The sequence below is a fragment of the Ceratosolen solmsi genome, unplaced genomic scaffold (assembly GCF_000503995.2).
Source record: "Ceratosolen solmsi marchali unplaced genomic scaffold, CerSol_1.0 scaffold14, whole genome shotgun sequence".
NCBI lineage: Eukaryota > Metazoa > Arthropoda > Insecta > Hymenoptera > Agaonidae > Ceratosolen > Ceratosolen solmsi.
The window spans coordinates 10139726-10153225 of NW_011948420.1; the positions used below are offsets into that span (position 1 = coordinate 10139726).

Consider the following 13500-nt stretch of genomic DNA (forward strand, 5'->3'; position numbering starts at 1 on the left):
GAAAACTTTTATACATTTATTTTACAGATAATCGATTAATGCTATTTATCTTATTTACATCCGGTCGTTCTTAATACTCTGTTCCTTTTTAGAAACTTTCTATAATCTTTTCATACATCAAGTCATGTGTAAATACAATAAGCCACCAATGTCCGTTTTATTTACTTCGATAACGCAATAGTATCTTGCTAGTAGAATAAAATTACTTTTTCTAATATGCATATTTATATTTTAATAATTGTTTGATATTGTAAGAGTAAGGAATGATTTGATAAGAATTTATCAACCTTATAAATCCAACTACTGGATTTGTTCTTATGTGTCTATATATATATATGCATATATATATATATATATATATATATATATCCAGTATTAGTATGAGTCTGTGGAATCTTATCTTTTTCAGATATTTAAAAAATACTGTATAAATAATTATATATGGAAATTAATATTACACCATAAATTAAATAGAATTATGTAAAATTGATCAATTATTTTGATTTCATGAGAAATTATCATTCTGACAAATTATAGTTGAAGGTTTTTCACATTTTAACCTGGGAAATTACTTATATTCATCTTATTTTAATATAAGAAAGAAAATCATATCGAATGAAAAATTAAATTTGTAAAAAATATTATACCAAATATTTAAATAAGCAATCAGATGCTTATGCACAAAACGCGATTTAAAAAAAAAAATATTCAATATGAAAATGAATCAAAAGAAAATATATTTTATATAATATATTTTATTTGTTAATATTATAATCAATTATTTTTTCGTAACTGCTTTTTTTGTTGGTTTTTCTGGTTTTGTTGGTTTTTCTGGTTTTGTTGGTTTTGCTGTCTTTGCAGTCTTTGCAGGCTTTACCGCTGCCTGTGCAGTTTTCTTTACTGCCTTCTTCAATTTGAAGAACGCCGTACTTCTTAAATTATTGCGGATACGTTTTGCTCTGCGAAGTTTAAATCGATCAAAATCGCTCAGTTCCAATCTCTAAAATGAAGATTACACATATGAGAATGATTTAAATAAATATAATAACACATATGTTAAATAAAGTACCTTTTTCTTTGCTTCGACTTTCCTTGCCCACATCGTCTCTTTCCACTGCTTGTCAATTTTACTATCGACCCATGCCTTACGTACAACTCGAGTCGAGCCAGTAAATGGGAACTTGAGACGAAATTTTGTAAGATGAAGATCGCTTAATCTCATTTGGCCTCGTGGAATTTTGGAAACTGGTCCATCGACCAGAACCTACAATTCGATAAAACTTTTATAAAGAACAGTCTATCCTTGCATCAATTTTGATTTAAATTATTTAAGAATTTCAGAAAAATATTTAGCTTCATTTATGTATCAGACGGCAATTCCTATCAAGAATAATGATTCATCACATTGAATATAATTAAGTATCAATTTCCAATAACTATACTCTTAATAAACGTAATGTATGTCAGTTTATTAGAATTAACTGTTAAGATAATAAATTTTTTTCTTTAAACTTACTCGATTTTGATCGATGATATCAACAATGCTGACCAATTTGCCCTGGTAAGGTCCATTGCTAACATAGGCAACACGTCCTGTCTCCACAAACCTTTTAAAAGGCTGAAATAAAAATTATCATTTGTATCTAATATGCACATAAACTGAAATTTGAAAGCAATCGTTTCATAAACTTTTGGAAAATTTAGGATTAACATCGACTAAATTGCCGAATCAATAATTTCATCGTTACAAAAACAAATTACTAGTTACTAGGCTCAGATTTAAATTACTAATAACTATTGACACGCCGCAATATAATAACGCAATAACATAATATTCAATTTAATAATTTCACAATATCCAAATTTTAATTTAACAACACCATGTGCTGTATGGTTTCGACAAAGAGGTTAAGTTATGAAAAATCGAATCTCAAAAATAATAAAAATAAAAATATGACCACGAATAATTACATAGCAATATAAGATTTTTCATTAATTATTAGTATGTGAATTTGCAGATGAAATAAATATATACATTAACAATCGAAAATGAAAGAAATGACCGAAGTCTTGGAGGAACGGCTCGCTTACCATGATTACCGGAAATGAAAGAACCAACCAGACTGGAGTTGCTGTGACGTTGTTCCCTATGGAATTAAAAAAATACACCTAAGATGTGAGACTACTCTTTCTATTAACAATAAATTGACTTCAATATTTCATCGATGTTCGTGAGAAGTAAAATTTTAATTGTGTAATATAATTTTTCAATGATTGATAATCGATTTTTTAATTGCAATAATCAATTATTAAGAGTTCCATATACTAAGCGTTCATTTTCCTGTTTAGTGAACCGGTAATTCGTCGTCAGTTACCATTCTTTTGTCATTGTACCTCGTTCCACGTCATTTTCAGTCTTAATATTTTGCCTTGTGCGCAGTAATTTTGTAAAATTTATTTAAGAAGTAGTGGGAATATATATTTTACAAGCGTTACATTAGCTTTTAGATATTTTTGATGTCCTATATGAAATTTGAATTTTGATTAAAAGAATGGAAGATAATCTACCAAATGAAATGTCACAATTAAATTGTAAGTTGGATTTCACCTCTGAATTTCGATGCCATTAGCCTTACTTACACACTAAATCATGAAACAAGTTTATCATTTCGTTCAACATTTTTTAATATTAATACTTAATTTATACATTAATTTTTGACAAAAATTATCGATATCGATATTAAATTTGCGTGTAAATTAATTTTTATTAAATTCAACTTATATTTATAGAATATGTTATAATAGGTTTAATAGAGAAACACAAGCAGTTACAAGAGAGATCAGCATTTAAATCGTTTTATGAGTCTGAAGAAATAGATGATAAATTAAACATTATCGGAAATATAAGCAGTTATAATGATGCAAAAGCTTACAATCATCAAGAAAATATGAATGCTTGCACAATGAGTAAAGTCTTTGTTAACCCAAATTATATGAGTAAAAAGAACGTCATTCATATAAATCCTCGTGTTCAAGTAAAACCTTCAATTTATATCAATCCAAAATTAATACAAAATATTACAAGTAATCAAAATCAAGAACAATCTTCGGGAATTATTGCACAGAATGATCAATATTTAATAAGTACAAATATCCATAACAAATGCTCCGTTCATATTAATCCAAAATTAATGAATAGATTTATTTCTAAAGTATCGGAAAAAAACCATGCAGTTCGATGTGACGATAATATTCTAAATAATCAAAATTTGTCCAATACTTCAATTGTGCCAATAACCCAAATTAAAGCAAATTCAACTTCTGGCTTAAATGAAAAATCTTGTATTCTTTCTAATATTAGAAATGATAGTTCGACGTGTAGTAATTCTGTTTCCAATGTAAAGTTATCTACAAATTATACGATTCAATCGAAAACCAAACTTGTGAATAATTGTTACAATTCTAGAAGAAGCTCGACTTCTAATTTAGTAGCATTGTCGCAAAGAAAACTTGTAAGAATAAAAAAAAATCCAAAATTAATTTCATCACCCGCGAGTACATCAAAATCATCGATTCATTCAAGAAGTAAACAGCCTTGCTCTGGATTTAAAAAGCTCAAAACTAATCAAAGGAATTTTGTTAATTCTATAAGCCAATTGTCAAAAATAAATAATACAAAACTTCTTAAGAATTTTGATAGGTATAAAGCAAATTGGTATAATAAGATTGATAAAAATGTATCAAAATCATGTCGAAGAAAAATAAGTGCGACAAAAAAAAATACGTATGTATCAAAGTATTCGTGGCTTAAACTTAATTATTTGGTATGCTCTATCAAGATTACTAAAATATAATTGTAAAATTACAAAATTGTTTTTTCAGAAATAATTTTCTTGGCTTGGTTTCTATTGGAGGTATTATGTACAAAACAAGTAGAAATCAGTTAGTTCGCAGCAATTCCAGTGTTTCATCACTAAAAAGTAAAATTTGACTATAATTTATGTTTAATACAAGTAATATAATTAAATTAAAATACATTATTTATAGGAAGACGTAATTTATTGTCAAATAAACATAGTCAATATTACGTTACCAAAAATGGCAAACAGCTTTTAAAAATAGATTTACCTAGAAAGAAGATTAATAATTCTTCAATTAAATTGAATACGTCTACTTCATCTGTCATAAAAAATTATAAGACTAACGCTAGGTAAAATAATTATGTTTTTATGTCAAATTTTGGACATATAAAATAAAATAAAATTTTTGTTACAGCAATAAAGTTAAGCAGAGAAGTTTACAAATATTACGTAATAAAATGCGTAAAAATAATCAACCATGTTTATTGTATCAAAGGTTTGGCTATTGCGCTAATCAATTGGCAGGAACTTGTCCTAAAGTACACGATAAGAAACAAGTTGCACTTTGTAAAAAGTAAATGATTACATTATTCTTTATAAATCCTTAAATAATTTGATTTCTCTTAAATTCTTTAATTAACTATTTTTATATTACAGAATAAGTTAATTAAAAGAAATATATGTATTCTTTCAGTACTGAATCATAATGCCTGCCTTTTAACACATTTAATTATTTATTATTTTATAACAGTGTGTAATTTTCAAAATATTTTATATTTTATATAAATATTATAAAGTAATTAGTATGTAAATTTTATGTTTCGTTTATAATTAAAAAAATGCAATCTTCTTGCAACTATGAGTTGATTGTGTGATTTAGTTTTCTTCAAGGCAAGTGCTTATTGGATAATTGCCAATTGTCACATAACGTTGGTCCAGAAAAGATGCCAACTTGCAAATACTTCCTTGATGGTTGCTGTACTCGTGATGGATGCCCATACTTGCATGTAAAGGTTTCATCAAAGAATCCAATTTGTGTTGAATTTTTAAGAGGCTATTGTCCACAGGGTAACGAGGTGAGAGAATTATCGTTATTAATTTTATTTTTCCAATGTTTCGTAATGTATTTGAAATGTAATTTATATAAAATCGAAGTTAAATTTTACTAATTTAAATTACACTTTGTATTTCAATTATAAATTAAAAAATTTCTAATAAGATTGTTTTAAATTTTGATATTATAATATTTGAGGGAAACAAATGTTTTGAGAAGTGGTTTATTCGATTACAGTGGAAATGCTGTAAATGAAAAACACTTATTATTAAATATGGAAAATTTTTACCAAACCACATTTCAGTTAGTGTAATGAAACAGTAAAAAAAGAATATCTTTTTTCAGTGTCAAAAACGCCATATACACGCGTGCCCAGAATTCGATAAAAGCGGCAAATGCAGCAAAGGTAAGTTTTGTCAATATCCTCACAAATCACACTTGACAGAGACAAAAAGATTTAAGATAACTACGCGACGCAAAAATAATGAGACCAGCGCCAAACAGTTGGAAAGAACATCATCAGAACCTGAAACTACAGAATGTAGAAAGCGTTACTATGACGATACGAGCGAAGAATTGAAGCTGAAACGGGAAAAATTATTAAAACGTGTAAAAATAATTAAAGATTTGTACACAGTACCCGTAAATTCTATTGAAAAGGATATTTCTACGGAACAAAGTACAGTTGAAATCGATGAAGGTTATACAAATTGTGAACAAATTTCGGAAGTGGTGCCTAATAGAACAAGACCACCTATTGGTCCTCTTCCGTCGTATATTCCAATAGACTAAATTATTTTAGATTTATATCTTTTATACATAAATACACAATGACAATTTATTAAGATAAATTTTAAAAATTTTAACGTGTTATAGTTTATTTATGAACTGTGATATACGATAATTATATTATAGAATTAAATTAAAATCATATTTTGTACCGAACGATCTAATAATATTACTTGCGTATAATTTTAATAAAGTATTTAGTGATTTGTTATATTTGGGAAAGCATGAATTATAAATTTATGAATCAATTCTTCGCTCGAAATTGAAATCTCATATCATGATTAATACAAAGTGATACATAAACACTAATTGTTGTCATAATATATAAACACATATATACGTATATTTTGTGAACCACTTTGTACATAAAAGTTGTATATTAATAAAATGAATATATTTAAAAGTAAATAATGACTTAATTACCAAATTTCTTATATTACATTGTTTTATTACCAAATTTTTATAACTTAGCTATTAGTAATAAATATTTAATTAAAATAAGTTTTATCTTATAATATTCCATTTTTCTTTTCATTATTGTACATATGTACCTAGTTTTTTTGATAATTATAAAATAGTAAAATAGGACAGTGCAGAAGTAAAGAGATATTTTCTTTACTAATCTGTGAAGATATTTTTATCCATTCGTTTAACCACATTTGCATATTATTTATTGACATGTTTACTGGATTGATACCTCTGAATAACAAAGCCTAAAAAAATGAAATATTTATTAATAAAATCTAATTATTATTATATGATAAAATGAAGGAAAGTTAAATGTGTGACGGCGTTTGTTTAAAAAACCTAACTACTTACTTAAACTTTTAAGTTATATTTGAAATAAATTGGAAATTTATGTGAAAATTAATAATAAAATTTTGTCTTTCTTAATAAATGAAATGGTTTTTTGACTGCGTATTTAAAATTATTGAGTTAAAATTGAATTAAAGGCAACAAGTTTTTTTAAGTACGTAGAATAACTTTTTATATATTAAATACGCTGCGTTAATTATTACAATATGTAATACTTTAACGAAGTTTTATATTAATGTGGACAATGTGTAATTCGATGCTATTTCATAATTAAAATTTTATGTATTTTTGGCAATGGTAAAATTGTATGCGCTTAAAATAACAATTTTAAAGGTACTTTAAGTTTAAGTAATGACTATGTTTTGAAAATGAAATTATTAGAAGAATAATTTTAAAGGATAATAATTCTTCTTCTAGAAGCAACATTACATTCTTATTTATTTCTATATTTTATTATAAGTATTTTTTTAAAAGCTTTGTATGTAATAAAAAAAAAATATATATATATATATATATATATATATATATATATATACATTAGTTATTTTAACTTAGTATATTAATTTAATTAACTAAATAAAAGCAATTAGATCTTTTGTTTAAATTCTATAAAATTGAAGATGTTCTAATGAAATATTTAACAATTTAATACAATTTGATTTAAAAATATACCCATTGAATTGTATTTTCAGATAATTTTGTAACACCTCCTTCTCTTTTAATTGCAATGTCCCAATGGTGAATTAATAACCCTCTTTGAAAAAGTCGATATCTATTTTTTAATCGAAATATACTCATTCCATGTATCTTAAGTAATTCTCTCTGAAACAATTAAAATTTATTATCAATGATAGTCATTTTATAAATGAAAAGCTGCATGGAATTATATTATAATTATAACATACAGCATGTTCACTCTTAATGCAATTCAACGAATAAGGAGATTCTGAAAATAATTTATTACAATCTATTATGTCATCTACTATTGGACGAGAGCCATTATTTAAATGTGTAATCACATTTTTAAATTTTATTAGTAATTGTTCATCGCTAATTGTTTCTATTTGACTTTCCATACATTTCATTAAAGCCTTGTAATGGGTTGATCTCGTTTCATAATTTTTTAACATAAATTTTTGTTTATCTTTTATTGTCCAAAAGTGAGATGTTAAGAATTTATGTGGAAAATAATATGCAAGTGGAATGATAATATAATTAGTAAAAGGTATAACTGCCAATACCATAATTGGAATAATCTTTGTAAGATCATTTGAAATTATACACATTAATTGCATTTCATTTTGGGTAAGCGCATTTAGTCCATGCTTCCTGATTTTCCAATATAAGCGTAAGTATTGCTTAATATCATAAAATAAATCCTTAATGCCATTTTGAAAGTTTTTGAAGAGGTAAATGGTTTTTTGAACATTTTTTTTAACAAAGTCTTTACAATAATATGTTACATCATTTATTTGATTTCTTACATCATTTCTATTTGATTTAAATAAATGGTTTCTCTGGATATTCAATAAGTTATGTCTTTGAATTTGAACATGATTTTGAGAAATTGTAATGTACGACGATGAACACAATAAACGGTTAGTTCGCTGTAGATTTAGATTTTTTATTGCAATTCTAAGCATATTACAAAATTATTAAAATCAAGGTATTATTGTTTATTATTTTATTTAACGGTACTCATTTGATGAATAATAAAAACACTTAATCGAAACTTGTTAAATCACTTGTCAATTTCAGGTCAACCTTATTTTAGTAACAATGTTAAATAATTATTATTATTTGTATTTAAAAGTAATTTTGATCTTCGCAGGTATCTAAAACACTGATTCTGAACACTTCGTACAATTATTATACATGCAAATTATTTATAATCAAAAGCCGAGACGTAGTCTTAATACATTTTCATCATTATTTCTTATTTTTCTATACGTAATGTTGTATTTTAATAGTTTAAATAATCAATCCTTATCAAACATTTAACGAGCATAATAATCAACACAATACGTTTGATTAGTACGTGTATATATTTGTTATTTCATAGCGCATTATACATACAATTTGATTAGTAAAACTAAAGCTTATTCGTTTTTAAAAAATTAGATGATAAATTAAACTTGAACTACTTATCAAATTAACCTTTATTACATGTGTCCTTTGTAATTGTGTTGTTAGTCGAACTGTAAACAATGCAACATTGGAAATCGTAAAAAAAAAAACATTCATGTCTCAATGATATATTTTAATTAATTATATTTTAATCAATTATATTTCAATTAATTATATGTCTTAATAATTATTAATTTTTTCATAATTCTACTAATAGCAGTATTCTTCTTATTGATCTTCGAATGTTTTAAAGTTATAATGATTGTATTTTTAAATTAAATTATATATATATATATATATATATATATATATATATATATATATATATATGTAGATATATATTTTGTTGTTGTTGCTGTTGTTGTTGTTGTAAATCTATTCAGTATATAACAAAGTTTATTTTCTATACTTTGTCATTTCATTTTTCTCTATTTTAGTGTGTTCGATTTATTAAATTCATTAAAAAAAAAAAAAAATGGTAATGCAAGTTTATGTTAGGTAATAATCTATTTGCTATTACATAAGTATTTATTAAAATGATCGACATACAATACAAATCAACCGTTCATAATACACAAATTTTAAGTTATTGAGAAAATGAGACGTGAAGATTTGATAATATCGCTTCTAGCAGCACTAGCGGTAATATTTTAAATTGTACATTTGAGCATAATGCAAAAATATTATATTACTAGACAGTTTTCAAATTCAGTATGAAAGACAATTTGAAAATTTGTATTCAACAATTCATATTTTAATATTAAATCCTAAATAATTCCATTGCTCTATACAATCATTTAATTCAAACATTATACTTTTTGTTTAAATGCTAATTGCATGATATTCGACTTAATTCCAATACTGTCAATAATTAACAGAAATTTACTTGAATAATATTGAATAATATTGATTGCTTTCGATCAGTAATTAATTCATATTAGGCTTGTAAAAATATCTGTATCATTTAATTCTGTTTGTTTTTTAGTTAACAAAAATTATTAGTAGCTTATTCTACCTGTGTATAAAAAAAAAAAAAAACAAAGACTTTTGTCTTTGTAGAAAATATTAAAAAATTGAATAAGTAAAAGATTTTAATAGTAAAAAAAAAATACATTTAATTAAGGATAAATCATTAAATATTATTTTAAAATGACTTCAATAAAATTTTTTTTAATAAAATAATTCTTCAATTATTTGGTATTTTTAAGAAGAAATAGCAAACGACTTAAAAAATTCAAAATCTTATACAATAACGATTGTAGTTTTATTTGAGAAAAAAATCTATGACGATTAATATTTCAAGATAAAACGTTGGAAGGTTGGAATATTTCGATCATTTTTATGGTTTTCAATCGGTATTATTCATCTTTATTTATGTAATAAATTATGTGTTATGAATATTTGTAGATTTTAACTCTGATTAGGTGATAGAGAGAGAGAGAGAGAGAGAGAGAGAGAGAGAGAGAGAGGAGAGAAAATTTGTTATTTTTCATACGAGTGTGGGCGCGCGCGCGCGCGCGCGTGTGTGCATTAGAGTTAAAAAAAAAACATAGTCTACAAAAAACTTGGAATAAAATAAAAAAGATTTATGGTAAAATAATAAAACTTATTTATTAACTTTTTATTATATTTAATATAGTTGTTCAACGTAGATTTTTTTATATAAGAGAACAGTCTCGTATAAATCCGATGTAAAATATTAAAAATTTCTAAATGTATGTACAACTTCATTATTTATTTAACGATTATAGATTTAATTTAATTATTAATTTAAACGATGTCAAGTCAACTTAAGTCAACTGACAATTTAATTTGATATTTATTTTAAGTGGACAATGAAAATGAAAGGTATATTACTTTAGATCAAAGTGTATTATTAATTTAATAAATTGAATAGCTTAAAGTCTTTAAATTGTTAAATGGTGAATTACATTTTCTAAAGTTGAGTTACTTCCATTAAGATGAATATATATTTAGACAAATAAAAATTTATAATACCCGAATGCATGTAATAAAAGAAATTTCTCATAAATATGTGAAGTTAACGTAGACACCGTTTCATTTTTTTTTTTTTTTTTTTTTTTTTTTTAAATTGTCTGTTGATAACAATACAACAATATATTCCTAACCCAGTTTATAGTATCATGTCGAGGTCATCAATTTAAAAATTCTAGTAAAAGTCGCGAGTAGTTACACACTCAAGTTTTTACCGCAGCTAAATTTTCTTAACTCCTTCGTCAATCCTAACTATCTGTTACTTTTCAACTAGTAATTGATGGTAATTATTTTGCCTGTGCGTAACGTTAACCGCTACATCATTGGTTATATTTTAAAATAAAATCAAATAATAAAAATATGAATCTTTTTATATTAAATAAATTGAAGAATTTTTGACTTCATTGAATATATATTGAGAGTTTATAGCATATCGAATCGAATGTTTCTTTTAAAATTTCATTAAATAATTTTACATTATGATATATTTTTAATATTCAAGTATTTTTAAGTTTATCTATTGAAATTCTCTGATAATGCCTATTACTAAGGATGAGGTAATGTACACAATGTAAAAAATAAACTGCTTAAGCCTTTTTCTGATGTGCAAATAATTACCTTTGGTTATAGCTTTACTAGCTCAATCTTTGATATATTTAATGAACATGAAATAAGTGTGTATATTTCATTAGTAAACAGAAAATGTTTTATTTTTTAATATGCTGAGCAATTTTGCAAATGAAAGTTCATATTTGATCTTATATTTTACCAATAAAAAAAAAAAAAACTAGATTACGATATCATTTGAAACACTTTTTACATTTGAGTATTTAATTTTTTTTTTTTTTTTTTTTTGTTTGTTTAATACAGCAAATTTATTTTTTAAATTTCAATTCATTCAATTTTTGTTGTGTACAGTAATCTTTGTGATTGTCTAATTCGGTAAAAAAAAAAAGCTTTATCTATACTTTTATTTATTTTATATATTTTTTAAAAATTTTTAAAAATATTATTTATAGAAAAAGTGTTAAAGTGTTTGTTTTTTTAACTCTACAATTACATGACCAATTTTAGTTCGTACATATATATATATATACGTCATTCAAAATTATAGTTTGCTTATATATTAATTTTTCATACAGAAAATTAATGAATCAACTATGATAGAAATTTTAATCGAGTTATAAAAAAAGTTATTAAAAATTTTACAGAACGATAGAGAAGTATTTGAGTATGGATGCATCGTGTGATTAATACGAGTTTTTGTTTGTTTTTTTTTTCATTTTTTATTTTTAGAATTCACACTGTCCAACTTTAGACAATATATATATATATATATATAATATAAAAATATGTATGTATTTATGTATGTATACAAAATATTTAACGCAGTTAAATGTAAATTTATATATTTAAATATTTAAGAGTGTTAATTATTTATACTCCTTTTTATTTTTTAACTTTTAATTTTATATCAATCATATAAACTTCAAAATAAAATATATTTTTTTTTTTTAATAAAAATGGCCATATTAATAGTAAAAAGTTAATTAAGCAAGCTTTACTTAAACAATGAATATAATAAATAAAATTTTAAATTTTAAATATGTATATTAATTTTTGTGCTAACTACTTTATTAAATTATTTATGTTGTTACGTTATATATTTTACAATTTTTATAGTCGTCGAATATTTTTTTACTAATAATCTAATTAATTTTTATATTTTAAATGCGTAACAATTGGAATTTTATTGTTTGCCTATTATTTGATATGTATTAAACAATTTTCTTAATAAAAGAGAATCCTTTTGTTGTAAAATCTTGTAGTTTGACACATATGCGACAAAATGAGAATTAAAATTGTGATTAAGAAAATATGAATGTTACAAAATCATAGAAATTCAAAAATATTTGTATATATTTATGCGACTTTAATCAGTTTAAAAACTGTTTTCTAAAGTGCGTAGGGAATATTTACATTTTTATGTATTTCAAGCATTATATTTCAATATTTGCTATGGAAAATTAAAAATTTTGTATGTGTTCATATATCGTTTGATAGCATAACATAGTATTTAATTCAAAAAAAAAAAAAAAAAAAAAAAATATAAATATATATATATATATATATATATATATATGTAAAATTTAATTGTGCAAATCTTAGTAAAGGTAAAGCAAAGTGCAGTATTTTCTAAATATTTAACTTACTGATTATAAATACAATGATACGCTGTGTATTAATAAATGAAAAGAAAATGAGATTGAAGGAATTTTCAGGCTGTCTTTAAATTTGAATAATAATACGTAAAGATAGCAACAGCTTATATACATTTATTTTAATTTACAGGAAGACGCACTATTATAATTAATATCCCTCCTAAGATAATATAAATAAAATATTATGGATTAAATGAATGTTTTAATTTTGTATAGACAGTCTAATGTAATACGAGTAGCGAGTAGCAATGGAAAAAACATTAATTTTTCAAAAATATCTACATGAAAACAGAGTGTAAGGAAACTTTAGTTTCTTATTAAACAGGGACTAAACCAGTTGTGCTCATCTCAACAAATCTACTGTAAAGGCTCGATATTTATTATTGAACGCATATGAATTATATTCATTTTGAATATTATAGAGGGTTTACGCGTCCATAGTGACAGGAGAAAAAGCAGTTGACGTAAAATTATTTTATATAGAGTTGTATATTTGCTTGTAAAATGTAAAAATTCGAAAAAGAGTAGGCATTTATAGTAAAGGAGAAAGACCTCCGCTAGACGTCGCTGTCTTTTACAAAACGCACCGTAGGCACTTTAAAATCTCAGTTCCCTGGACTGTTCGTTTCAGATAAGA

At 24.2% G+C, this 13500-nt stretch overlaps 3 protein-coding genes across 5 annotated transcripts; 1 reads left to right on the forward strand and 2 right to left on the reverse strand.

The window, feature by feature from the left end:
* Positions 1 to 778: 778 nt before the first annotated feature.
* Positions 779 to 2231, reverse strand: RpL14 (ribosomal protein L14). Its single transcript, XM_011498330.1, has 4 exons — positions 2092 to 2231; positions 1517 to 1618; positions 1070 to 1264; positions 779 to 1000 (listed from the first exon to the last, which is right to left on the reverse strand). The coding sequence occupies exons 1-4, from the start codon at positions 2092 to 2094 to the stop codon at positions 779 to 781; spliced, it is 522 nt and encodes a 173-aa protein (XP_011496632.1). The 5' UTR covers positions 2095 to 2231.
* Positions 2232 to 2486: 255 nt separating this feature from the next.
* On the forward strand, positions 2487 to 5756 carry ZC3H3 (zinc finger CCCH domain-containing protein 3). The gene is made up of 7 exons (XM_011498331.1): positions 2487 to 2592; positions 2806 to 3784; positions 3883 to 3980; positions 4048 to 4210; positions 4276 to 4434; positions 4741 to 4936; positions 5260 to 5756. The coding sequence occupies exons 1-7, from the start codon at positions 2553 to 2555 to the stop codon at positions 5704 to 5706; spliced, it is 2082 nt and encodes a 693-aa protein (XP_011496633.1). The 5' UTR covers positions 2487 to 2552; the 3' UTR covers positions 5707 to 5756.
* Positions 5757 to 6236: 480 nt separating this feature from the next.
* LOC105361094 (LETM1 domain-containing protein 1) lies at positions 6237 to 8783 on the reverse strand. Of its 3 annotated transcripts, none has more exons than XM_011498198.1 (3): positions 8686 to 8783; positions 7192 to 7341; positions 6237 to 6416 (listed from the first exon to the last, which is right to left on the reverse strand). In XM_011498198.1, the coding sequence occupies exons 1-3, from the start codon at positions 8761 to 8763 to the stop codon at positions 6255 to 6257; spliced, it is 390 nt and encodes a 129-aa protein (XP_011496500.1). In that variant the 5' UTR covers positions 8764 to 8783; the 3' UTR covers positions 6237 to 6254. The 3 variants fall into 3 exon arrangements, with proteins under 3 accessions (XP_011496500.1, XP_011496499.1, XP_011496501.1); XM_011498197.1 differs by having other exon boundaries at positions 8677 to 8783; XM_011498199.1 differs by lacking the exon at positions 8686 to 8783 and adding an exon at positions 7761 to 7890.
* Positions 8784 to 13500: the final 4717 nt, after the last annotated feature.